Source organism: Solanum dulcamara, chromosome 9, assembly GCF_947179165.1.
Source record: "Solanum dulcamara chromosome 9, daSolDulc1.2, whole genome shotgun sequence".
Lineage (NCBI taxonomy): Eukaryota > Viridiplantae > Streptophyta > Magnoliopsida > Solanales > Solanaceae > Solanum > Solanum dulcamara.
This window is the reverse complement of record NC_077245.1, coordinates 9150165-9177478: the sequence shown is the minus strand read 5'-3', so window position 1 is coordinate 9177478 and position 27314 is coordinate 9150165. Positions and strand designations below refer to the sequence as shown.

Genomic DNA, 27314 nt, shown 5'->3' with positions numbered 1-27314 from the left:
TCGTAAGAGGACACGAATTAATTTACATGTCAACGACCTTTTCAATCGAAAAAGTGACTTGTAATTTCGATACAAAACTATGTGGTGCAACAAAGAAGTTCTAATGATTACTCCTTAATGTCGACAATGTCTTCCAATAATAGCATTACAGTCAAAATGGTATATCATAACAAACCCCTTAAACCGTAGTATCAAGAACCCTAGTCGCCATTTCCAAACCAAAACACATTAATAACCCAAAAAATGAAAAAGATAATCAGACCTCGTCTTCATGAAGAAGCATATTAGGAATGCCTTTATTGACAAGAAATTTCCGGCCAGTCTCTGGACAAACCAAGGCACCCTCTTCAAGATGAAGCTCAAGGAGGGCATGATGGAACTTATGAAGAAAATCATCTGAATCGAGCATTGCGGCATCAGCAGTTTCGGGCAGTTCGGCGTAACCCATGGTTCTAGAAGCTTCCGCCAGTGCCTTCCATTCAACTTTATGGAACATGTTCTTGAGGAAGTCGATATTAAAATCGACCTCTTTCTCTACCACTTTCACAACGTCGATCTTCAACGGAAATCCATTTGCGACACCCTTGATGTTGGATGATAACATATTATGAGTTAACAACCTCATCTGAAAATAAATTTCATGAAAACAAAAAATTCCCAGTAAGAAAATCTTTCAAACACCTAAAATACTCGGGGGGGGGGGGGGGAGAAAACAGAAGCAAAAGAAATTAGGATTACTTGGAAGTTGGAAAAAAATTGCAGACACGAGGAGCTTCCGAGAATTTGTAGGCCTTGGACGGCGCCGGAGAAGTTGTATTTTCAGTCGTCTCTCCTACTTCTCGAGTTTCTCTGATGGTTGTACTATATTGTGGCTTGGCTAAAGAGCAAGTCTAGGGTTTGGGCCAGAGGTAGGGTCGGGCCTAATCATCCGCATGGTAAGGTAAGAGTGGCACCAAAGTAGCCACTTTTGATGGCACTATTTTGAAATATAGCCGATTTTGTAAACTTATTTAAAGTTAGTGAGTTTTGGCAATATGGTCATCCTTTTTTATAACAACATATCCAATATATAGTCTCACAAAATGAATTTGAAAGGAAAAAATATAAACATATTTTATCTCTACCTCAAAGATTTCGATAGGCCCCGCCTGAAAAAAAACATAGTCCAAAAAAAGTAGCAAAAGTAAAATTATAATAAAGCATACAAAAGCAACATAAATCAAAGATAAGAAACTAAATGAACAATACTACTAATATGGAGGATGGACGGATAGCTGAACAACACACTATCACTTGCTAATCTTCTTCCCTTATTTGTATCTTCCATTACCTCATATGTAAGGTTATATCATCGATAAATTGAAATCACGTTATATCATATTTAATCACTTTTATTCAATACTTCTCCGGTCTACCTTTTTCTCTCATGATAACACTCATAAATAACTTCTCACACCTCTGAAATAGGGGCATTCGTGCTTTTCTTCTTCACATGACTATCTCAACCTCACTTCTTGCATATTTTCCTCCATTGAAACCACTTTCATTTTATTTCGAATATTTTTATTTATAATCTTATCTCTACTGGTATAACTACACATCCAACACAACATCCTCATTTCTACAGACATACCTTGACCATCTTTCGAAGTTCTAAATAATTTACTGATCAAAGGCTGTAAGGGTCACCTACAACTTTTCAATCTGCCGAGGTCCTCGAAAGGGATATCGTGAAGGGAGACCAAAGATGGAGATACAATTTTATCCGATTTTAATCTCCTGCCACTAAAGTCTCTTCAGATACTCCCAAAAGAAAAGAGAGAATTTTAGCCTCTGTTTTTGTTTTATGGTCAATTTCAGCTTTGTAAATTGAAACTTGCAGAAAGGCTGGGATATCTATTTCAAGTCTGACTTTTAAAGCATATGCATTAAAAAAAATCTTCAATGTGAGAATTCTTGACAAGTCAATAATCTACCCATCTAAACATCACTATGTAGACCCTTGCCAAATCGTATTTTTATTATAAATTAAATATTAATTATTTTAAACCATATTACTGTACTTTTTAAAAATAGTTTTTAATGTGACATGTTCAAATCTCAACATTAGTGTAACAAAGTTCCTTCAAATCTTTACTAGAAGACTAAACATTGTTGAAGTGAGTAATTAACTCATAGCAGAGTATGAGTGTGATCAACTGCCTTTTCCTTTTTTACCTGAAGATTTCTTTTTGCTAAATTTCTGTGTCTCTCTAATCATTTTAAAATTTATGATCACATAATCCCTATATTATTCAATTGAAAGAGAAAACTATGTTTCTCTAAATCTTCTAGCTTGGAGTACGAGGAGAATCTCATGTTCATTGATGGAGCTACACTTGCAATCCTGTGCTCGAGTGCTCAATACCGTCAACAGCAACCAATATCTTCCAAATGGGAAGCAACTCCATCTCGTTTTCCTCAAAAGGGGTGTCCTTAACTCTGCTCTAACAATAGCCAATCGCCTTCTCCAAATGTACACAAGGTGTGGACAAATGGCCGATGCAGAGTTACTGTTCGATGAAATGTCTCAGAGAAACTGCTTCACTTGGAATACCATGATTGAAGGGTATATGAAATGGGGAAAGATAAACAACTCTTTGGACTTGTTTCGTTTAATGCCTTCCAAGAATGAATTTTCTTGGAATGTGGTTATTCTTGGCCTTGTTAAAGCGGAGGAGTTGGGTGTTGCTAGAAGACTTCTGCGTGAAATGCCACGGAAGAATGAAGTAGTTTGGAATGGACTTATTCATGGGTATGCGAAAATGGGATTCCCTGGAGTGGCTTTATGCTTGTTTAAGGAGTTTATATACTGGGATTTTCATGAGACGGGTGGTGCATCACATATAGATTCATTTGTTTTGGCAACTGCATTAGGAGCTTGTGCTGACACAAGAGCTGTTGATTTGGGGAAGCAAATTCATGCTCGTGTTATAGTCGATGAAGTTGAAGTTGATTCTGTGTTGGCAAGTTCTTTAGTTAATATGTATGGAAAGGGTGGTGATTTGGATAGCGCGAGCTATATGTTGAATAGAATGAAGAACCCTGATAACTTTTCCTTGTCAGCACTAATTTCAGCATATTCAAACTGTGATAGAATGGATGATGCTAGAAAGATATTCAACCGGATAACTGATCCTTGTATTGTATTGTGGAATTCCATGATAGCAGGGTATGTGGGATGTGATAAAGTATCAGAAGCATTGTTGCTTTTTGAAGAGATGCACAGAGAGGGAGTTATAGGGGATTCCTCTACATTAGCTAGTGTATTGAATGCCTGTGCTAGTGCACATGCCCTTAAAAATTGTTTACAAGTGCATGCTTATGGTTCAAAGCTTGGACTGTTGGATGACCTTATCGTTGCTAGTGCGCTCATTGACACATATGCTAAATGTGGATGTCCTGATGAAGCTGCTGAAGTTTTTAATGAACTCAAAATACATGATACCGTCTTGCTAAATTCTATGATTACCATTTATTTTAATTGCAACAGAATTGAAGATGCAAGACAGTTATTTGAGTCAATGCCCTATAAGAGCTTAATATCTTGGAATTCTATGATAATTGGTCTTAACCAATATGGTTGTCCAGTTGAAGCACTGGCTCTTTTCTACAGGATGAATAGGATGGATTTTAGGATGGACAAATTTAGCTTTTCAAGTGTGATCAGTGCCTGTGCAAGCATTGCTTCAGTTGAACTTGGTGAACAGATTTTTGCAAGAGCTGTTATCATCGGCATTGATTGTGATCAAATAATTTCTACCTCCTTAATTGATTTCTACTGCAAGTGTGGTTTTGTTACTGATGCCAGGAAGCTCTTTGACCAAATGATGAAATCCGATGAGGTTTCGTGGAATTCTATGTTGATGGGTTATGCTACAAATGGATACGGAAATGAAGCATTGAATCTATTCCACGAAATGAGAAGTGCGGGTGTTTCGCCAACCAATATCACATTTATTGGCGTATTGTCTGCCTGTGATCATTGTGGTCTACTAGAAGAGGGAAAAAAGTGGTTTTATTCAATGAATTACGATTACCACATTGATCCAGGGATTGAACATTACTCCTGTATGGTAGATCTTTATGCACGAGCAGGATGTCTTGAAGAAGCTGTGAACCTCATCGAAAAGATGCCATTTGAGGCAGATTCAAGCATGTGGTTATCCATTTTGAGAGGATGTGTAGCTCATGGTAACAAGATACTAGGACAGCTTGTGGCCCAACGCATTATAGAGCTTGATCCTGAGAATTCAGGTGCTTTTGTGCAGTTATCAAACATATTTGCTACTTCTGAGGACTGGGAAAGATCTGCTTTGGTCCGGAGGCTGATGATAGAAAAGAAAATCCATAAGAGTTCTGGTCGAAGCTGGAGTGATATGTAAGAAAAAGTGCAGTAAAGGTCTCAGGATAATTATTACAGCAGTGGGAGAAGAGGTTAATTTTATTTTTTAGCCACCCACTTTAATATCATTCGAAACTATTAATTGGTTTTTTTCCGGCTCGTTCGTGTTCTTGTAACAATGGTTTTCTTCTAATCTTGTTCCTTTATTTTGTGAGCACATCCCAGTTGAAGGGCTTTGTGAGAATCAGCAGTATGTTTCTCGGATGCCTTGATTTAGGACAGAAAAGACTTGCCGCTGTCAGCTTCCAGCCTTTTCATTCAAGTCTGTTGGATATATTTGCTTATACGGATTAGTATCTTTCTATAAGTAGTGATCATGTTACTATATTTCTATAAAGTAGTGATCATGTTACTATCTGGAATTCAGGTTCTTGGAATTATGTAGATGCAGATATGAAGAGTTCTTAGCTGCTCTGGTCACTAAGGGAAAGCTATGTGGGTTTAAGAAATTAGCTGGGTACTCTATACACTACAGTTTAGGCATCCAACTGCTTCAGTCATGCACTTCGTTTGGCAATTCTTAACAGTATTTTCTCGGAAAATTCTTGATGTTTCTATCTGTCATCATTGACAGTATTTGCTAGGATTTTAGTCCTAATACTGTCTGTGACGTCCAAGTGCCACTTCACATTATCTAGGCCAGAATTTTGCAAATATTTTGAGATAAATATTGAAAATGAGTAAAGAAGTCTATGGTCTGGCAGAACTCATGGGCCTATACGACCAGGCGATAGGAATTCAGAGCTATTTAGAAACTGTCGTTGTAGTTTTCTACTTTGTTATTCAAACTCTCACTTCTTTTACCAATGTGGTGATAGGTTGGTATGGTGACCGAGGTTCACCGGGATGAGAGGGGCCTGGTCTTACCTCCTATAGTAGCAACAACTCAAGTAATTATTCTTCCTGTGCCCTTCAGAGGATGCTGACACTCAAGGGAGCTTTGATGAATGTTCTGCCACGGCTAAAAACTTGAATGAATCAGGTATTCGTGCCGAGCTGGACCTCAGAGAGAACTACTACCTGACTGGAAATATTTTTTCTGGGAGAATGAAGTGGGTTAACTCTTAGGATTGAACCAGGACAAAAAGGCCTTGCAAACGACCAAGTAGGAGTTGTAGTTTCTGTCTATCCTTTCTACTTGCCAGCCGTTTAAGAAAGTCAAATAGGACAGTAAAATAGAAATAATTTGTTTTTGTTGTTAAATTTTGTTATTTTTGGATACCAAACTTGATGCTAATATATTTACTTAAGCTTTGTAATAACTTCCCAGGTACGAGCTGTTCAACACTACAGTGCAGCCAAAACAGATATTCCATGGCTAAAGCGAGATGCTTGTCTTCAGGTTGTAAGAACCTGGGATGAATTTGCCAAAGCGCTGAACCAAAAGATATTGGTCTTGTCTCCTTGGTGGATTATGAGGTATGTACACTTAAAAAGTGGTTACACCTGAGGTGAATCTTTAAATTTCTTTGTTAGGTTGGGATTTTTTGTTTGATTACTTGGTTGAGAAAAGAGAAATAGTAACAGTAGAGCTGTAAAAACTGACATATTTGTGAATAAAGCTCACCTAAGCTTGTATCAGTTTGAATGTGAGCTTTCTCTTTAATTCAACTATTAAAATGAGCCAAGCTTGAGAAATTTCAGTTCCTCTTCATTACCATTAGCAAATAGCCCCCACTCCTTATTCTATGTAAATATACCAAAGTTATGTAATTCACTATTTTAGTGTTTTTGATTCCTAAATGCTAATCAGTTGAATAAGAATATGATATATTTTTTTAGCACGATTTGTATTTAAAAAAAAATAGATTTTCTTTGCTGAATAAACAATAGCAATTTTAAATAAAGCATAAATGAACTCTCAACAAGCGCTAGATATATAACTAGCTTCAGTCAAATGAACTCGAGCTTGGCTCTTGGTTTGCATGATATTGAGCCGAGACCAGCTCAACTCGTAGAATTAGTTGACTTTAGTCGAACCTCTAGAGCTCGACCAAGCTCATTTATAGCTCATTCCAAATAGCTCAGTTAACTAATCAAATTTAATAATGCCCTCAAATTATAATTCCGACAAGTTTAAGTAATTTAAGTGCTTTCATAAGTACCTCTAGAAACTAAGGTAAATCAACATCTTTTGAAAAGGAATAGGAAAACTAGACAGCGAGATTAAATCACCTTGTAAAAGCGATTCTGGAAGATCCATAAGTGAAGTAATTGACAGTGATAGGGGTGCACCACCAGGAGACACTACAAGTGAAGAATTCCCAATCAGGTAAAAAAAACCATTACATAAATATAGGCAGCATTCCAAACAAGTAGAGTCACCACCATTTTGTAGAAAGATTAAGTGTAGAGACCAATCAGCACTATAATTGCTGCCAAGCAGCCTAGTAATGCCCGATAAATGGCCTTGTTGTTCATCAATGCTATTCACTTCTAGCTCCGTCTCTTCTTTCAGGATAAAAAATGCATCCTTCGACTGCATTCCTGAGTTGGTTAGGACTGCATCTAAAGCATCCTTCGACTGTGTTCCTGAGTTGGTACGTTTGTATGTTACTTCTTATTTTGCAATATTTTTGGCAACTGATCTGAGTTATCTTCTTTTTTTACCTTCTCTATACATACAATTTATTCCTGTTATTAGATGTTTTTTCTCCAATACTTTACATGGCATGGTTTGCACTTTGCAAGTTAAATTCAATTTACTCTAACAAATCTCCTCTTGTGGTTGAATATAGGCGCCAGATCCCTAAGGGGGTCAAGAAAGCTCAACATATCTAGAATTCATTCTTATCTTTAGCCTGAATTAATCTTAAAAGACACTAGAACATCTAATAAAGAATTCAAACTAAGTAACGTGCAACTCATTAGCATTACAACTATCAACTTTCTTATTCTAATTAAATTAGCTGCCAATTCGTATACTCCTTTTTTTCCTTTCCCCTTTTAAGTAGCTTTTGCAATATTTATTGCATCATTTCACACTCCTAACTCTTTGTTGCAACATTTCACGCACTTCTTGATCATCAACTATTATAAGCAGTTGACCAACTACTTGAGTATTATCATAAGAGCTACCAGTGAAATCTCCTCTTGAGTTCGGCTGTATGAGGAAAAAATCCTAACATCTAAACAAAATGGAATGAAATGAGATGTGCAGTATCCCTACATGAGTAGATTTTGACTTCATCAATTTAGAGTATTTTGTAGTTTGTAGATCATTATCAAGTAAAAATTAAGAATAGAAGAAAAGAATATAGTCTAGTAGGGGAGTAATATATAAAAGAGTCCAAAATCGTGAGTGCCCATACATATAATTTGTAACATATACAATTATATTCTCTCATTTATGTTATCTTTGAAAATTCCTTATATAATGAATGTAGTCACATCCCTTTTACGGTGTCCGTGCATGTAAATTATACAAATAACTTACACCCAAAGGCATCCAATGAACTTCTATGTTTCTATCCATGGGGCTTTTTAATATTCTATTTTATGTTTAGTCACTTTATTTTTTAAGTTTTGATGTACAGACTTGTAGTATCTCTAGGTTCTTGCGTTTAGAGCTAGCTATATTTAAATCAAATTCTGATGTCAATATAAGAATTTATTAATGTCCAATGCAGTTAACTAAGGTTAATTATTAGGTAATCACACTGAAAAATGTGAGAGGCACTTCGTAAAAGGTAGAAAAGTTGGAAGGCACATATTAATTATATGACTTGATTTTGTCATTTTCTGTATTAAGTTGGCTCTAATGGGCAAACACCAAGTTCTCTTTTGGAATAAATAAGTATCCGTATAAAAAATTATAGTACTAGATAGTATCTTTAAAGTTCTTATGAAACTTCAGGGTGGAGATGAGTGCTTTTGGACTTTCATGTTTGTATCATTCCCTAGGTAATTTTGATTGCCTTTTGGGCGGTCTTTCAACAACTTTGTCCACCAATAATTCAATCTTTGGTTCCTCTTTTTACTTATGTTAAATATAAATGGTAATATTATCTCTGATTCATATTTTGTCTTCTAAGTTTTTGTGTACGTCTTTTAGAAAGATATTTTTCAATCTTAATCATACGATTATTTGTTTATACTGTCATAGACGTCTCACTTAATGAACACTCTACTAATTGGAGCAGTAAGGATGAATTTGAGAAAAAGTAATGCTCTAATTTATTTTTTTTAAAAGTCAAATATTTGAAACAAATTCAGTTTGTCAAAATGAATCATGCTTAGAACTAGTTCATGTCCTTGAGACAGTAGAACTCCAACAGTGATTTGCAACTAGGGCAATAGAAAAGTAATATCATATCTTAGAGCCCACTGCCCAATAAATCAACTTTGAGAGGATCCCAGATCATAACCTGTAAAAGACCCTTTAGAAAAAAGCATGACATAATTAAAATAAAGTACTTAAGATAATAAACAATCATAACCACCAAGGGAATTTTTGTCTACTTCCTAACATGCCAACCTGTACATATTTACATTACCACTCACTCAATTCATATAAATTGTCAAACCTTTTGCTCACCTTTAATCATAGCCCCTCTTAGATCAATCTCTCCCTTTTTATCTTTTTTCTCTCCACACTCATTATTGTTCAAAAAAAGAGAGATAAAGAGCCTATGTGCTATTGATTTCTTCATCATTAGCAAGAGAAAAAGAATTGAAGTAAACTGAATTTTAGTTCTGAGATAATGGCCAGCAGCTTTTGCTTTCTTGTTGTAGCAACACTCATTATGTGCATATTCATGGCCACAACACCTTTAGTAGTGTCACTGAATGTGGAGAGGAAGTTAATATCAGCAACCCCAGTAGAGTTTCTTGCAAATCCTCCGGTGCCAGTGGCATCTCCATTCTCCGAGATTTCTCCAGATATTGCACCTCTCTTCCCTTCTTCTGGTGGTGTGGTGCCTCCTGTTTCTTCTGTGCCAACTATTCCTTCTAATCCTAGTAAAAATCCAGATGATGTGATGTACCCTATTGACCCTGATTCTGCTGCTCTTGGACCTTCTGCTTTTTCACCTGTTTCCTCTGCTGTTTGTTGTGTTTCTCTTGCAACATATCTGAACATTTCAGTACTGCTTCTAGTAATCGGCTTATTTTATTCGAGTTAGACATTTGATATCCGAAATTCACTGATTCAATTGGAGGTTCATTATGGGGTATTAGCGCTTAGATGAGAAGTTTGTATAATATCATCAACTGCGTTGTTCAGCACTATAACACGCAGTTTCAATCTTGTATAAGTTGATTCACTCTGAAATTCACTTCTTTTACTAGGGATAAATGATAGTATAAGTTCTTTTATTGTCCAATGGTATTTGTTTCGATTGTTGTTGGAAATTAGAGACGACGGAGCTAGAGTTCTAGCTAGGGATTCTGCAGTTTTGGCAAATCATTATGTTTGTATTAAGAAATGATATATATAAATTTACTTCCTCCGATTCATATTATATGGTGTTTTAGGTATTTTTAGTTTTTACATTCAGCCCAAGATATATGATTTTTTACATAATCAAGACGATATTAATTATTTTCTCTTTCTTTCAAATTTACCCTTATTTTTAGACAAGTGCGATTTCACATAACCAAGAAATCATATTAAATATATACTATTTAATTTAGTGAAAACACTTTACTCAAGTGAAATTTTTAAGTGTTGTGTCCAAGTTAAAACACCATATAATACGAATATGAGGGAGTAATTTATCTCGAACTCAATAAGCTATCCTTTTTAGAATTTATAAGTTCAAAAATTTTGAATCTGCGTGGTGCAATTCTTAGATTAGACTACAATTGTTTTTTGTGTTTCTTTGGGAAAAAAAATAATAGTGATTACCAAGATAGAGTGAAAGTAATAAGTGCAACTTTTTCTTCTTTTACTTTTTGGTTAAGTAATAATATAGCTGGCGATGAGTGAAGAAGAAGGAGGTGGTGCACATGGATGGGGCCATGCAATATCCCATCACTTTTTGGTGTTCCAACTCTTTTCATCATGTGATACCATCAGTTACATTTTGGACTTTTGTATCAATGAGGTTACACATTATGCCCAGAATTATATAACTAAACTATTCTATCATGACCCTGTCACACCTCAAACTATAATAGTATAGTGCTTCTCCTTTTCTATTCTTTTATTGTTATCCTTTTCCTTCTTTATTTTAAGAAAAACATTTTTCAAAAAGGTAACGTATAAGTTGAGATGACAACCTTCGATATTGTTACTCTATATTTCCATTGAAAATGACCCAGAGTTAAAACAAAGGAAAAGCTGGGTCCAATAGGCGGCACTTGGAGGGGTTGGCTTCAAGATCTGCGGCGCTGAGGTCATTGTCCGCATTTGCCTGTTGGGGGCGGACACAAGCTATCAGTTAGTTTCATATCTAAATTATTAGGGATTCACGGAACTCTCTTGAATTATCATGAAATCATTATGCCGGGGTGGACTTATCCAACAAAAGTATTTTTAATCTAAAGAGAGTTATGATATGAAACTCATAATATGATAATAATTTAGGAAGGTTTTGACCTATTCATTCTTAAATATATGATACAAAAATAATTAGACCCCCCAAAAAAGAAAAAAAAGATTCATCACGAAGAGATGGAAAAACATCGCCTAATGTTAGTTCATCGTGTTCAGCCAAATTGGAGGGTAGGACCCAAAAAATTGCAACGTCACTTCTCCTTTAGTTAGCTTTTTGCAAAGGCCAATTTACATTTGCTTCTTTACTGAAGCTAAGGAGAAGCTGCTTTTGTGGCTCCTTTTTCTTGGGCTTTAATTGAAACTTTTTATAATAAAGGCCGCGTTCAAAAAACATCTTGATCTTTATGAGTTTTAAAATTCGATCCGGAGCAAATGAGATTCATTTCGAATGAATAATATATCAAAAGAATCGAGATGAGCTTATATTTAAAATTTGAGCTAGAGAAAGATTTGAATTGATTGATGTTCACTGCCATTTGTCATGAAAAGCTTCGAAGTTCAAATTTTAAAATTCGACCTACCATAAATGTGAATTATTTCATGTGAATAATATATCATAAGATTCGAAATATTGATAGAAGTTCATCAATATCTAAAATTTGAGACTGTTTAGAGGAGATTTGAGCTGGTGGGAATTGGAAAAAAACAACTTATTGAGGAAGATGACCTGCTGCAACAACAACAACAACAAACCCAGTATAGTCCCACCATGTGGGGTCTGGGGAGGGTAGAGCGTACGCAGACCTAACCCCCACCTTAAAAGGTAGGGCGACTGTTTCCGAAAGACCCTCGGCTTAAGAGAGAAGAACAAGGGAGGAGAAACAAGGAAAACAAGTCATAGGTCAGTTAAGAAGATGACCTGCTGCAAGTATAAATATTGTTATACAATATATATAATCTCTGATACATAATTACATCATATATACTCAATTTTACACTACATATACAATATATATATATATATATATATATATATATATATATATATATATATATATATATATATATATATATATGCGACCATTTTAGCTGAAAAGAATCTTGACTAATGGTACATTTACATAAAAAGCCCATATATATAAGATTCCCAAAGATTTGTTGAAATTCACGTTCAATCACAACTTCTCGTTTGGAAAATTAAGGGGGTGTATGGCTATGAAAATTGTGAATATTTGAAAATAATAGTTTTTATTTTTAAAGTGAAAAATGATATTTAAAAATTAGAGTTTTATTTGATCATGAATACAAATAGAAATAATTTTTAAACTTTTATGAGTAATTTGAAGTGAAAAAATGAAAACAACTTTTTGTGTATTAAGCCCTTGGTGAGCCCATGATTTACCTAGTTTGAGGCCTCATTAGTTCACATGAAGGCTTACAAATCCATTATTCCCTAATAAGTGGTGTATGTATTAAGTCCTTAATATAAGCCCACTGCTATGCACTCCAATAGTAAAGCTAGCAGGCTTTAAAAAGTGGGGGAAAAAAGATCCAAATAAGGAAAAATTATCTAAATACACAACTTATTTTATCATATTCTCTAAAAAAAAATTATCATTTGAAAAAATTATAAAAAATTCTTACTCTCTCCTATTCTTGGATACATCACTTTACTCGATATATCGGTTGGATACATCACATTACGCGATGTATCGGTCGGATATATCACATTACGCGATATATCAGTCGGATACATCACATTATGTGATGTATCAGTCGGATACATCACTTTACACGATGTATCGGTTGGATACATCACTTTACGTGATGTATCAAGACGTTTTGGGATGTATTTGGATTCCACCAAATTTAAGGAATTTTTGTAATTTAAAAAAAAGTAAGAATAGAATGTAATTAGCTCTTAACAATGGAATTTGTGTAATCCTTCCTAAAAATAAATAAATATATATTCTTAAATTATGTGAAATTGAACAAAGATATTCTTTATTATTCCATTTTGGTTAAGAAATATCCATGTGGTTAATAGTTTATTTTTAAAATGTCCCTATTATTATTTAATTGAATCAAATATAATCCTTCAATATTTTCACCCGTACATTATTTTTCATGAGAAAAATATACAAATAGCGTTATTAATATTCTTTTAGCTACGTAGTAATTTCCCATTTCTTTGATTAAGCCATACTTGACTAAGTATAGCTAAAAGAGTACCTTATACGATACTAAACCAATTAAATAAGTAATTATAATGCCAAACACTAGAAATCTGTCGGAAAAACAAAAGATTTTTGGTTGGCATAACAAGAAAACAACAAAAGCCAAATATTCAAAAAGTGAAAGTCATTTTACTTTGTTTCAAAAATGAAATTAGGTGAAGATTTAGGACGTTTGCTGTACCAACTTTACTTCTAACCAGTTTCTTCCTTATAGTCAACTCACTTTCATCACCCTTTTTTAAAAATTATTTTACAATATTCAATCTATTAATTAATTTTATTTAAAAATACAATATGACAGAGAAATATGTTTTTTTTTGTTCAGTATGTTGGTGTCATTTTGTACTAATCTAATTTCCTAGATTTGTTAGCTTACGTGTTATCATTAACTAACAATAATGTTATACACGTGTATTATACGCCTTATCCCATGGTTAACTGTTACTTACTCTCCTTTTTTTTCCTATTCGGTTTTCAATACCCTATTGATATCCGATTAATTTGAATTCGCATCACGTAGAACTTCATTCAGGGAGAAACGCTCTCTACCAAGAATTTTTTCATATTCAAGGCTCGAATTCACAATTCTAATTAAAAAAAATAACTTTATCCAGTGCACCACATTCTTTCGTGATAAAATTGAGGTCTTTTATGTATAGTTTTGGAATTATTTCTTTTTTTGATGTGATAGGCCATGTGAATAGGAGTAAGGAGACAAAGAACAGAATATGAGACCTTTGCTGGGGTTAAAAATCATATAACTAGTATAGTTTGATAAAATATATAAAAATAGTATTAAATAAGATATTTTAATAATATTATAATTAATAATGTTAAGATTAAAAGCCCGTTTGGATTAACTTATAAGCCGTTTTCAGTTTTTTTGAGTGTTTGACTGATCAACTTAAAATTATTTTGTGTTTAAAATAAGCCCTAATAAATAATTGAGTTTGTTTGGATGGACTTATTTAAAACAACTTATAAGTTGAAAACAGCTTATAAGTAAAAAAAATAAAATAAGTTGGGCTGCACCTACTTATTTTTTTTCCCAACTTATTTTTTGTAAAACTTATAAACAGTTTTCAATTTATAAGTTGCTTAAAATACGTTCATCCAAACAGACTCTAACTCGATTGACATAATTTTTTAATCTGTTACCTTATCGAGAAACTATAAAAACGCTTGGAAATCGGGATTCGGCTAAAATATTATAAATAAAAAGATATAGGAGGCTACACAAGAGAAGCTGATCATATTGCAGAAACCATCAAGACTTAGGGTGTGTTTGGTGCAAGATAGTCAAATACTACAAAACGCGTTTTGAACGCACAGTCAAAAAGGGAACAAAATGAATTTTGACCGCGTAGTCAAAAAAGGAGGTGCAATACGCGAATTTTACGCTGATTTTAAGCGTTTCTAGTTTCCTATAAATAGAGGGTCTCTTTCCCTCATTTAGATTATCCCACAAAATACAATCCAAAAGAGTAAGAACACGAAGAGAGTTATACACCAATATAAATATTGTAGTCTTGAATGTCCTCTTTAGTGAGTTGTTTCTTTTACAAGAGAGAAGTGTTAATTGTTGTTTTCTCTTTGTATTTGAGAGCAGTGTACTCTCATATTATCATAGAAAGATCCTTCTACCCTGTGGTTTTTTCCCTCTATATGTTTGAGGGGTTTTCACATAAAATTCTCGTGTCTAATTTATTTTCATTATTTATTATCATATCCAACTTTAGTTGTAGTGTTTCCTCCTCCCAACAGTGGTATCAGAGCCCTCGGTTATTCTGTCTGTTTTTTGCGAAGGTACTATCTGTGAATAGTAAATTTTCATAAATAGTAAAATTCAGTGAAAAGCACTATTCACGTGAATAGTAAATTTTGGTGACGGTACAGTTTATTATGATTGTTCGCCAAAATATTCAGAAATAATCTAGAAGGGTGTGAAGCAAATAACAATGTCGAGAATAACAAAGTTTGACATTGAGAAATTCAATAAGACTAATTATTCATTGTGAAAAATAAAAATAAGAGCGATATTGAAAAAAGACAATTGCTTAGCTGCAATTGAAGACAGACCTACAGACTTTACCGATGATAGCAAGTGGAACGACATAGACAACAACGCAGTTGTTGATCTACACTTGGCACTAGCTGATCAAGTGTTGTCTAGTGTGGCTGAAAAACGGACGGCGAAGGAAATATGTGATACTCTTATGCGATTGTATGAGGCCAAGTCTTTGCATAATACAATTTTCTTAAAAAAAAGATTGTATACTCTTTGAATGGCAGAGTCCATGTTGGTTGCTAAACACATCAATATTTTAAATACTCTGTTTTTGCAATTTACAATGGTGGATTATTCTCGCTTACATATATTCGGAAGTCCTACTTATGTTATGTACAATACCCAAGAAAAATTGAGGTTGGATCCAAAATTCAGAAAATGCATTTTCTTAGGGTATGCTGATAGAGTCAAGGGGTATCACTTGTGGGATCTCACTGCCCGCAAGGTGGTAATCAGCAGGGATGTTGTGTTTGTTGAAAATAAGATACAAGCAAAAGAAGGTAACACTTCGAAAGAAAAATTAGAGACTACTACAGTTGAAGTTGAAGAAATAGAAGAAGCTCAAATTTCTTCTGAGGAAGCACCAGAGTACAAAGAACAAGAGCAAGCTGAGATCAAAACTCCACAAGTTCGACGGTCAACTAGGGAGAGAACAGAACCATCTTGGCACTCAGATTATTCTATGGAGGGCAATGTTGCATACTTTCTATTAACAGAGGATAGAGAGCCTTCAACTTTTCACGAGGCTATGAAAGGCCAAGAATCATCTTTGTGGATGGCCTCAATGCGAGAAGAAATTGAAGCTCTTCATAAAAATAAAACATGGGATCTTATTCAATTTCCACAAGGAAGGAAGGTCATTGAAAACAAATGGGTCTACAAGATCAAACGCAATAGTAATGATCAAGTGAAGAAGTATCGTACAAAATTAGTGGTAAAAGGATTCGCTAAAAAAGTAAGTATAGACTTCAACGAGATATTTTCTCACGTGGTTCGACTCACAATAATTCGAGTGGTCCTGGTAATATGTGCTACATTTGACTTGTACTTGGAGCAGTTAGATATCAAAACTGCATTTCTTCATGAAGAGCTTGAAGAAGAAATTTACATGCTCCAACTAGAAGGTTTTGAAGAACAAGAAAAAGAGAACTTGGTTTGCAGGTTGAACAAATCTCTATACGGTCTCAAATAGGCGCCGAGATATTGGTATAAGAGATTTGATTCCTTCATTATAAGCCTTGGATACAACAAACATAGTTCAGGTCCTTGTGTTTATTACAAGAGATTTGGTGATGACGATTTTGTTATTTTGCTATTGTATGTTGATGGCATGTTGGTAGCAGGTCCCAACAAAGATCGTCTCACAAATTTAAAGGCACAGTTGGCTAAGAAGTTTGAAATGAAGGACTTGAGACCAACAAACAAAATTCTAGGGATGCAAATTCCACCGAGACAGAAATAATAGAAAGATTTGACTTTCTCAAAAGAACTACTTGAAGAAAATCTTGCGATGCTTCAAGATGCAAGACTATAAGTCAATTTCTACCCCACTTTCTATTAATCTCAAGTTATCCTCAAGAATGAGTCATAGCAATGAAGTAGAGATGATGGAGATGTCTCGAGTACCGTATGCATTAGCAGTAGGAAGTTTAATGTTCGTCATGGTATGTACAAAATATGACATTAGACAAGCAGTGGGAGTGGTTAGTCGATACATGGCTAATCCTGGTAGAGATCATTGGAATACTATTAAGAGGATCCTGAGATATGTCAAGGGTACCTCAGATGTTGCAATGTGTTATGGAGGATTAGACTTTACTTTTAAAGGTTATGTTGATACTGCAGGTGATCTTGATAAAAGCAAGTCCACCACAAGTTATGTGTTTACTCTTGCTGGAGGAGCTGTAAGCTGGATTTCAAAACTGCAGTCTATCGTGGCTATATCTATGACTGAAGCAGAATATGTAGAAACTACACAACTAGCAAAGAGGTGGTATGGATACATATGTTACTGGGGGAGCTCGGGCACAAACAAGATAAGGTTGCTCTATTTTGTGACAGTCAGTGCGCTTTGCATCTTGCAAAGAATCCGGCATTTCATTCAAGGACAAATCACATACGAGTTTAGTATTACTTTGTTTGTGAGAAGGTGGAAGAAGGCAGTGTGGATATTCAGAAAATTCACACTAATGATAACCTAGCAGATATGTTTACGAAGCCGATCAACAGTAACAAATTTATATGGTGTCGATCTTGTGTTGGCATAGTAAAAACGTAACATTGCAGTAATTGAGTAGAAAGGATGGTGTGAAGATTTAATTGATTCTCAATTAAATATTCAAGTGAGAGAATGCAAGATAGTCAAATACTACAAAATGCGTTTTGAACGCATAGTCAAAAAGGGTGGTGTAATACGCTGATTTTACGCGTTTCTAGTTTATTATAAATAGAGGGCCTCTTTCCCTCATTTAGATTATCCCACAAAATACAATCCAAAAGAGTAAGAACACAAAGAGAGTTATATACCAAGATAAATATTATAGTCTTGAGTGTCCTCTTTAGTGAGTTGGTCGTTTTATAAGAGAGAAGTGTTAATTATTTATTTCTCCGTGTATTTGAGAGCAGTGTACTCTCATATTATCATTATAAGATCCTTCTACCCCGTGATTTTTCCCCTTTATCTGTTTGAGGGGTTTCCATATAAAATTCTCTAGTCCAATTTATTTTTATTATTTATTATCATATCAAACTTCAGTTGTAGTGCTTCCTTCCCCCCAATATTTGGTAAATGTTCTCCCTGAAAAATATTTTCCTAGAAAATGTTTTCTTAAAAAATAAGTTAATTTCTAACTTATTTTTTCCTATTTGATTGGTGAGTGGAAAATATTTTCTAGTGTATGATTCGTGAATGATTATTTTTTTTAAAAAAATATACTTTATATAATCTAACCGACACCTGACCCGAGACTCGACCTCGACCTCAACTCAAGACCTGACCCGAGACCTCGACCCCAATCCAATACCCTCGACTCGAGACTCAACCCCGACCCGACTTTGGACCCGACTCGAGATTCAACCCGAGACTCAACCCCAACCCATCTCTCGACACCCAACCCCGACCACGATCCGGACACCCGAACCAATACTCGACTTCTACTCAAGACCTGACATTAACTTTTGACTCTCGACTCCCGATCCAAGACCCGATCTCGACACTTGATCCAAAATTCAATCTCTAATTCTAACTCAAGATTCGATTTCGACTTAATTCAGAACTCGAGAATTGGGTATCGACTCAAGGTCGAGAGTCGGGTATCGAATTGAGAATTAGGAGTTGGATCTAGGATTAGTATTGTAAATCGATATCCGATACTTAAGTTAGGATGGAAAGTTGAGGCATGGGTAGGTTTCAAAATGGTTTTGGAAAATATTTTTCTTACCTTTTTAAGGGAAGTCATTTTACTTGAATATGAGGAAAATAAGTTAATTTGGAAAATATTTTTCAAAACATATAAGCCAACCAAATATGAAAAAATTGAAAATATTTTCCTTCATACCAAACACACCATTATTGTCTAGTGTTATCAGAGAAAAAGATTTATGACTCAAGTATCACGGACTTAGACTTCACACTAAGACTTCCGTGCGACACTTGACAACTTACTCACGAATCTTTCACGATCTTGCAAGCTCAAGTAAGCCTTTAAGATTAGATCGCTAAGGGAACGCTATATAGTAAGAAAGACAAGAGAGCTTTTATGAAGAAGACTTTTGTATTGCTTTGGAAGAATGCTTGATTGTTTGGTGATTTGTTACAAATGAATGCCCCCTCTATTTATACTACTCCTTAGGGGCTTAAGTGTAAATAAAAATTACTACACAAGTCCTTCCATATTTACAAACTAATCTCTCTTCTAGATTTCTCTACATAACTAGAAGATTCTAAGGACTTTCCATGCAAATCCATGGAATTCTAAAGTCTTTCAAGAAATTCTCCACATGTCTCTAGAACCTTCCACTATGGACTAGCATTTTTCCTATGTAAGGCTTCCACATGGGCAACTTTGTGAAATGTGGCGTGATGATATGGCGGGTCATCACACAAGGATCTATAACATTTTTAGTACTTTATAAAGGTAGGAATAAGAATTGCATATTCTACCCTTTTATATTTTATTTATGAAATTATATCGAATATATTACTGTTACTATTATACATGACAAATAATGGGGTACAAAGAATAGTCTAATTCTTCTTGTTTAGTTAATAAAAGTTGACTAATTACCCTTGACCAATTTAGAGATTTTTCTCAAGTTTCGTAAATTAAAAGGTTAGCTGAATTATACAAGTAAACTTCATTTAACAAGTTAAGCCTAAGAGTGTGCACTCACTCAATTGAATTAAAAAAGAAAATATGGGATAAAACAAAAGTGAATACTGAATGTGTTTGTGTGAAAAATAATAATTTTTACTAAAGCAATTTCAAGCCAGGCAAGCAAATGACGCAGTGAAATCTCTTTTTATTCGTTGCATGGCTGCCTCTCTTTTGACTAGCAAATAGCCTGTCCCATCATCTCATATAAAAATAGGTAAACAAAATCGAAGAAGATAGAATTAGAGGCGTGAAAAATCAAACTTTTCTTAAAGAGATATTATTTGTTAAAGCAAGCATTAATTTTCGTCGGGATACAAGAAAGTCCATGTTTATTTGAAAATCAACATTTTTTTGGTTATATTTGGAATTTGAAAAATACTTGAAAACCTATTTTCACTTTTTGATCATTGTATATATTATTAATTTTTTAAAATTTTGCCCTAAAAGTTTTATTTTTATAAAACTATATTCTACATTAGAAAATTTCCTCTCAAGAAAATGCATCAAAATATAAGTAAAGTCGTCTAAAGAAACTAAAAACAAGAAATTAAATCTACCCCATTGAGGAATAGGTTAATGGAACTTTACGGACTAAATAAAGAGAATTAATAAGATAAATATATTATTACTACATACTTCCCGTTTTAGTTTGTTTGTCTTACTTTTTTTTATAGTATGTTTCAAAAAGAATTCATCGTTCTTTTTTTGGGAAATACTTCAATTTCAACTTTGCATATGACATTTTTAAGAGTTAATACTACAAGATTAAATGTCATTTTGGTATATTCTACGTCTCTTTAATTTAAAATCATAAGTTTAAAAGTATTTTCTATTTTTTAAAACCATGTCAATTAAAACCAGACAGATAAATTGAAATTTAATCCGTGGTCGGCAGCTCCTCTAAACCCTTGTTGTTTAGGATTTTGACCAACTAAATTTCTAACTTAAGATTAATGTTTAAAACAAATAATTTAAAAGGTTCCTTGTTCACTTATTATAGTCGATTAGTTTATGAAGACAAGTTGTTGTTTTTTTGTTTTTGAGAAAACTGTCAAAATCACATTTTGTTAATTGGATTAAAGTACAAGTAACTAGACTGCTCAATTGTATAAATACTAAACATCGCTAATTTGGTAGCATCAAACAGAAGAAACCAAAAGAAAAATAAATAAATTGTCCTACAAATTAAAATGGGGAGGTCTCCTTGTTGTGATGAAAATGGGCTCAAAAAAGGACCATGGACTACTGAAGAAGATCAATTACTTGTTGATTATATTGACAAACATGGCCATGGAAGTTGGAGAGCCCTTCCTAAGCTTGCAGGTTAATTATTATTATTATTATTATTCCAACAACAAAAAAAACTATTTTTTTATACTCATGTTTATTGGTTTATATCATAGATTATTTTTCAACATTAGTAACTGTTTTTTGTTTTCATATTTTGTATAGGACTTAATAGGTGTGGCAAGAGCTGCAGGTTAAGATGGACTAATTATTTGAGGCCTGATATTAAGAGAGGCAAATTCTCTGAAGAAGAAGAAAACACAATTCTTCATCTCCATTCCATCCTAGGAAACAAGTAATTAATTATCTCAATATAAATTACATTTTTCATGAGAATTATAATGTTGTGAATTGTGATCATTTCTTATCACAAAAAATTAACATGTCACATAGTTATGTGCCAGTAAAAAATATAGAGAACTTTTAGTATTTTTTTATTCGCATTTTATATAATATTGACTAAAATAAGCTAGGCTTAAATATGGAGTGACGACAAATGGACAATGATGATTTATATAGCTATCACAATTTTGCTAGAGATTTATGCATAATTATTGTTGGTGCTAGCTACCACACATTGAATTTTTTTTCCTTGTTTGTATAAGAAATTCATATTGATGATCATGTAATTTTATGGTTGTAGATGGTCCGCGATCGCGACACATTTATCAGGAAGAACAGATAATGAGATCAAGAATTTTTGGAACACACATTTAAAGAAGAAGCTAATTCAAATGGGATATGATCCAATGACTCACAGGCCAAGAACTGATTTATTTGCAAGCTTGCCTAATATAATAGCTTTGGCAAATTTACTTCAGCATCATCCACTTGAAGATCATGCTGTGAGATTACAAGTTGAAGCTGCCCAATTAGCTAAAATTCAATACTTACAATTTCTATTCCAATCTTCAAATAATTATAATCCAATGCCACCTACAACCTCATCAAACACTACTCAATATTACAATAATAATAATACTCTTGGAGATTTGGGGGCATTTAATTTTACAGATTTTGTTAAAGAAAATAGTGCCAGTGCCCCTTCTTTAAATTTATCCAATCTTGAAAGTCAATCACTTTTCTCCAATGAAAATAACTCTGGCTCTCAACTGCTCCACAATCCAGATCATAATACACAACAAGTCCCTTTCAATTTTCAAACAAATTTGAATAATAATGACATTAGTGATGATATTAACTGTCACAAATTTAATTTTGATCATGAAAATAATTCACCAAGTTCCCCATTGAATAATACTAATATTCTTCCTTCTCCACATTCTTCAAGTCATTTGCTACCTTTGACTGAAATTTCAATTAGCAATAATCAAGGAGATTCCAGCAGTAATTCAACTAACAATGGTGCTGATCAAGGGGCTTCTTCATATTGGCCAGAGCTATTCTTTGAAGAACACTTCATGCATGACATTTCTTGATATTTGCGCGAGGCTTGGAAAAAAATAAAGTTTGAAGGCTTTTTGTATATTAGTACGTTTGGTTGTTGATGAGCGATATAGATGGTCAGGATTATTATAATATAGGTTACTCAATTCGCTTGCGATTGAGGCGTAATTATTGTAATTATATTATTGATCATTGTTGAGAGGGTACACACACGTTCACATTACGGTTCTTGTTTCTTCTTCTTCTTTTTTGATCCTTGTTGGATGTGTTATAATGTAAATATTCCTTATTGTTCTGATTTTATGAGTTATAATTTAATATTTGTTTAGAGATTTTAGTAAAATTTTATAAATATATTTATATATTATGTCAAAAATTATAAATTCAGATGACCATTGTCAAAAGGCTATGTTCACGCCCTGTATATATTCTATTCTTTCCATGCGATCTAGTAATTAACCTGAAATTTCTTAGTAACATACATTACTTGCTACCTTCCAAATCCTTTTTACGCTTTTCCTTTTCCTTCTTTTTTCATTTTTCATGTTATGCACCAATGATGTAAAGAAAATACTTATTCAATCAGGTCATGATTTATATTAATTATGGTTACTTGATAAAAATTGTAATGACGAAATTATAATGTGTTAAACTATATTTCATCCATTTATTTTTATTTATTTAATATTTTAAAAGTAATTTTTCGTTTTTCTTTGACATTTTTAACATATTAAGGAAATGCAACTATTCTTTTTCATTTTACACTCAACATTAATTATGCATTCCCTAAATCATTTCCCAAAATCTAAGACTATATATCAATTAATATAGATATTGTGGTAAAATACTCATATTAATCATTATTTTTAAGGAACATACAAAATTCAAAGTGGATAAGTAAAAAAATATGATGTCATGTATATTGATCAAAGCTTTTAAGGACTACTGAATTGTTGATTTGTCATCAGGTAACACATTACACATGAGCAAATAGATGCTATAAATTAATTTTACCGAAAAATCATAAAATATTGTTCAGTCGTAATTTTTTTTTTGTTTCCCACCCAATGCCCAGAGTTCGCATTGGAACCGAGTAAATTCAAATTGCGTGCGCACTGTAGGGTTCATTTAGGAGTGGTGCTCCCAACATAATTTTCTCCATACTAGAACACGAATCCGAGACCTCTGATTAAGGTGAAGCAATTCCACCAGTGCATCACAATTCATGTTGGTGTGCGGCCATAATTAGTTAGGTCTTTCTTTGTTGCTAGCTAGGATTTCCCGATGGATAGGCGAGCGGATGAGGGAAACCCATAGAGTAGGGCATGTGTCTCAGACTCTTGGGAGAACTTTACTTGTAGATAATTTAATAAATTTTTCATAAATATTTAATTGTGAACTCAGTTATCATTATTATAAATAAATACAAGATTATGGTACGAACCCCATACATTTCATATCTTGAATCTATATATCTTGATTCTTGACCATAACTTTAATTTATTTATTTTTCATCGACAACTCTCAATTACAAAGGATAAATAGGAAACGCGGGTGGTTTGTACGGAATTGTATTGCATGCACTGTTTAGTGTTATATATACAATCTTTAACTAATGAATATAACTTCTTTGCTAATTTTTCAACAAAAGAGTTTGATTGTCTATGATTACATCAATTAGATGATTGGAAGCACAATATTTAATTATTACTCTAATACACAAACAAAACATTTATTTAATTTCCTGATGTTGCCACTTATATATGGCCACTAGAATTTCTAGATGTTCGTGACCAACTCCATATACCATCATGACCAGGATCTGCTTCATTTAATTATATGTCTTTTCAAAATAAATAAAAGAGTTTAAATGACATAAGAACTTTGAAAAAAAATAATCTAACAGATATGGTAGGATTAGGTAGTTTGAAAACCTTCTTAATTTCTTCTCCACCAAGAAGGAACTATAGGGTTTATAAGAAAGAAAGAAAAAACCTAACGCTATCTAAAATTTCTACCTTTGCTTTGACAACTATGACTCCACAATTACTTAACATTAATCAAAGTTATTAAACATTTTATTTTTGAACTAAACAACACACAAATGCAAAAACGTTTTATTTTATTTATTTTACAAAAAAACAAAAAAGAGTAGAGAGACCATGGGGATATCGACAAGTGTGTGAAGAAAGTCTTACTAGTAATTAAATAGAGACTTTGTTACTCATATGGTTTGTGTGAATTTAAAGTCTTTGGCAGTCAATTTCTTCGTAGAAAAGAAATACCCTATCCTAACTACTTGATAGGAGATTTATAGCATCGACTATTTTTTTTTACTTTTAGTATCTATTCGAAATTCGCGTTGGGTTCGATTAAATCAGAATTTGCATCAGAACGTCTCACATTGAAATGGTAAAGCGTTCTCTAACAAACACGACGTCATATTAAAACGGGCACGAATCTAAAACCTCTAATTAAGAATGAGAGAGTACTTAATTACCACACCATCACAACTTTTATTGGCTATATTAATTATTAGCACGGGCTATTACACATATTCTTAATTTTAATATTGGATACTGTACTGTTCGTTAATTAGCTTATCGGCTCAAATTATGTAGCCTTGTCTCTCCAATATTAAGAAACTATCACTTTCATTACAATGGATTTTTATCTAGAAGTAATTGTTATTATTATCATACAAAAAAAATTAAAAAAATTAAAAAATTTGGAGAGTGAGTGTTAGTGATGTGATGTATTCAAAAATGTTAAAAGATTTTGTTCCCTGTAATTCTATAGAACATCTAATAGGAGGAATCACAGTATTTTTATTTGGCTTAGCACATGCATACCCTGACTATTTGGTTGTTCTATTTCTCCAAATTAAGCATCCTAACAAGTTGCACGGCGGACAAAATTAACTCATAAAAATATGAATCGTCCAACTCATCCGAGTCTTTGAAATTGGTTAAGGGAGCTAAGCTATAAAGGATTCTGTTGATCGGGGTTCCTTTCTTTTATAATTCTATTAATAGCAAGGGAAATCCCCTAATTTCTCTATCTTGTATTTTTGTAAAGTTATTAGAGGTTTAGGTCTTTATGTCCTCCTCATAATAATTTTTTCTTAATAATATATACGGAAAAAAATCAAAATTACCCTCAAACTATTCAAAATAGCTTAAATATATCTTTTAATTATTTTTGGGATTAAATATACCTTCGCCGTTATCCAAAGAGACCACAAATACGCTTCCACTTAACTGTTGACCATTAAAGCTGACGTGGAAGTGCCACATGGAAAAACAATATTCACATGGATGGCCACGTCAGCCTCTCTCCCTCTTCCTCTTTAGTTCAGAAGTATTTTTGACCCTTTTTTATAAAAAAAATTCTAAATTTCCTACACCACCAAATACTCTCTCCCTCCACAACCCCACCTACTTTTTTTTAATTATTAATTCTTATTTTTTAAAAAATTTGTACAACACCACATACTCCCCCCCCTCCCCTCAACCCTCCCCAAAAACTGTTTTTTAAAGTTTTACATTTTTTTTCTTCAGAAAATGGGTATAGAGAATCAAAAATAAAAAAAATTCAACGTTTTTTTTGGAGGGTTGAGGGGTATCGGTCGTGGAGGAAGGGGGTCGAGGGGTAAAAAAATAAAATAAAAAATTAATTTATTTCATATTTAATTTACCTTTTATAAAAAAATTATAAAAAAAAAAGTTTGAGTGGTTAAAATTTTAAAATTTTGGAGGGGGTGGTGAGGTGTGAGGGGATCATGGGGGTGGGTGGTGTAAAAATTCAAAAAAAAATAACTTTTAAAACTTTTTTTAAGAATTTTTGTTTGGGGTGAGGGGGTTGGAGGCTGGGTATGTGGTGGTGTAGAAAATTCAGAAAAAATTAAAACTTAAAAAATAATTTGAAACCGTGGGGGGGGGGGTTGTTGGGGTATGTGGTGTTGTAGAAAATGTAAAAAAATAATAATTAATAATTAAAAAAAAAAGTGGGTGGGGTTGTGGAGGGAAGGGGTACGTAGTGATGTAGAAAATTTAGAAAAAAATTAAAATTATATATAAAAAAGGGTTAAAAATACCCCTGAACTAAAGAGGAATAGGGAGAGAGGTTGACGTGGCCGTCCATGTGGATATTTTTTCCATGTGGCACTGCCACGTCAGCTTTAACGGTTAACCGTTAAATGAAAGGGTATTTGTGGTCTCCTTTGGTAATGGCGATGGTGTATTTGATTCCAAATGAAGGGTATATTTAAGCTATTTCAAATAGTTCGAGAGTAATTTTGACCCTTTTCCGTAATATATATAGTAGGGATTCATACCAAATTCTCGGTCACCATCTCCGGAGGTGAAAGTCTGGGCGGATGGATTTATTAAAAGTATGTCTTCTTCTTAATTAATATTCACATCAACAAGAATCCCATCTTGCAAAGCATCGCTCTTAATTAGGTCATATAAGCTTTGTCATATTAATTAGTCTTACGAAAATACCAATTGAAGTTTGAAATACGTAGTTTAAACTTAAGGACCAGAGTCTTGAAGCTTGAATTATGGAATTCAAATTTAATGATCATATGCATGGTTACATTGTTGCATGCCATCAAATCGTGAAAAGAATTACATCAAATTGGTCACTACCATTGTTGTTTCTTTCAATATATATATCATTCTTCATTCTTTCTTCTACTCGAACATTTGAAAAACCAACAGTTAAACTTCAGGATACAAGTCTAAACCACGCAGTTTGTACTTCAAAATATAGCCATGTCATGAAGTTTGAATTTTAGATTAAACTCGAAACTCCATATTTCGAGTAGAAAACTTGAACTTACAAACGTACACACATTTCCTGAAGTTTTAAACTTGATTAAAGATATAGTACTGTTTCGAAGTTTTAAGCTGAAAAAATTCAAATAAGGACAAAATATCCTGAAGTTTTGAACTTAGAATATAGTGTTTTGGAGTTATGAACTAAAAAATGAACTTCACAATATAAAAAAGGCAATCCGGTGCACTAAAGCTCCCGCTATGCACGGGGTTCG

General features: G+C 33.4%; 4 protein-coding genes across 8 annotated transcripts; 3 read left to right on the top strand and 1 right to left on the bottom strand.

The window, feature by feature from the left end:
• Positions 1 to 82: 82 nt before the first annotated feature.
• On the bottom strand, positions 83 to 1006 carry LOC129904559 (multifunctional methyltransferase subunit TRM112 homolog A-like). The gene is made up of 2 exons (XM_055980116.1): positions 739 to 1006; positions 83 to 625 (listed from the first exon to the last, which is right to left on the bottom strand). The coding sequence occupies exon 2, from the start codon at positions 623 to 625 to the stop codon at positions 257 to 259; it is 369 nt and encodes a 122-aa protein (XP_055836091.1). The 5' UTR covers positions 739 to 1006; the 3' UTR covers positions 83 to 256.
• Positions 1007 to 2119: 1113 nt separating this feature from the next.
• LOC129903390 (putative pentatricopeptide repeat-containing protein At1g77010, mitochondrial) lies at positions 2120 to 10745 on the top strand. 5 transcript variants are annotated; one of them, XM_055978931.1, is made up of 5 exons: positions 2120 to 4476; positions 5263 to 5426; positions 5715 to 5863; positions 6903 to 6984; positions 10360 to 10745. In XM_055978931.1, the coding sequence occupies exon 1, from the start codon at positions 2367 to 2369 to the stop codon at positions 4422 to 4424; it is 2058 nt and encodes a 685-aa protein (XP_055834906.1). In that variant the 5' UTR covers positions 2120 to 2366; the 3' UTR covers positions 4425 to 4476; positions 5263 to 5426; positions 5715 to 5863; positions 6903 to 6984; positions 10360 to 10745. The 5 variants fall into 5 exon arrangements, with proteins under 5 accessions (XP_055834906.1, XP_055834903.1, XP_055834904.1 ...); XM_055978928.1 differs by having other exon boundaries at positions 10349 to 10745; XM_055978929.1 differs by having other exon boundaries at positions 5263 to 5549; positions 10349 to 10745.
• Positions 9148 to 9567, top strand: LOC129903499 (classical arabinogalactan protein 25-like). Its single transcript, XM_055979063.1, has one exon. The coding sequence runs from the start codon at positions 9148 to 9150 to the stop codon at positions 9565 to 9567; it is 420 nt and encodes a 139-aa protein (XP_055835038.1).
• A 9978-nt stretch (positions 10746 to 20723) lies between the features above and the next one.
• LOC129903208 (transcription factor MYB93) lies at positions 20724 to 22489 on the top strand. The gene is made up of 3 exons (XM_055978713.1): positions 20724 to 20887; positions 21017 to 21146; positions 21495 to 22489. Exons 1-3 carry the CDS (start codon positions 20755 to 20757, stop codon positions 22288 to 22290), a joined length of 1059 nt encoding a protein of 352 aa, XP_055834688.1. The 5' UTR covers positions 20724 to 20754; the 3' UTR covers positions 22291 to 22489.
• The last annotated feature ends 4825 nt before the right edge of the window (positions 22490 to 27314 follow it).

Excerpts from the sequence above, each read along its gene's own strand:
- LOC129904559 (XM_055980116.1), bottom strand. The coding sequence starts at position 625 with ATGAGGTTGTTAACTCATAATATGTTATCATCCAACATCAAGGGTGTC.
- LOC129903390 (XM_055978931.1), top strand. The coding sequence starts at position 2,367 with ATGGAGCTACACTTGCAATCCTGTGCTCGAGTGCTCAATACCGTCAAC.
- LOC129903499 (XM_055979063.1), top strand. The coding sequence starts at position 9,148 with ATGGCCAGCAGCTTTTGCTTTCTTGTTGTAGCAACACTCATTATGTGC.
- LOC129903208 (XM_055978713.1), top strand. The coding sequence starts at position 20,755 with ATGGGGAGGTCTCCTTGTTGTGATGAAAATGGGCTCAAAAAAGGACCA. Across the intron at positions 20,888-21,016 it reads AGCCCTTCCTAAGCTTGCAG|GACTTAATAGGTGTGGCAAG; the intron begins GTTAATTATTAT and ends TATTTTGTATAG. Across the intron at positions 21,147-21,494 it reads CATTCCATCCTAGGAAACAA|ATGGTCCGCGATCGCGACAC; the intron begins GTAATTAATTAT and ends TTATGGTTGTAG.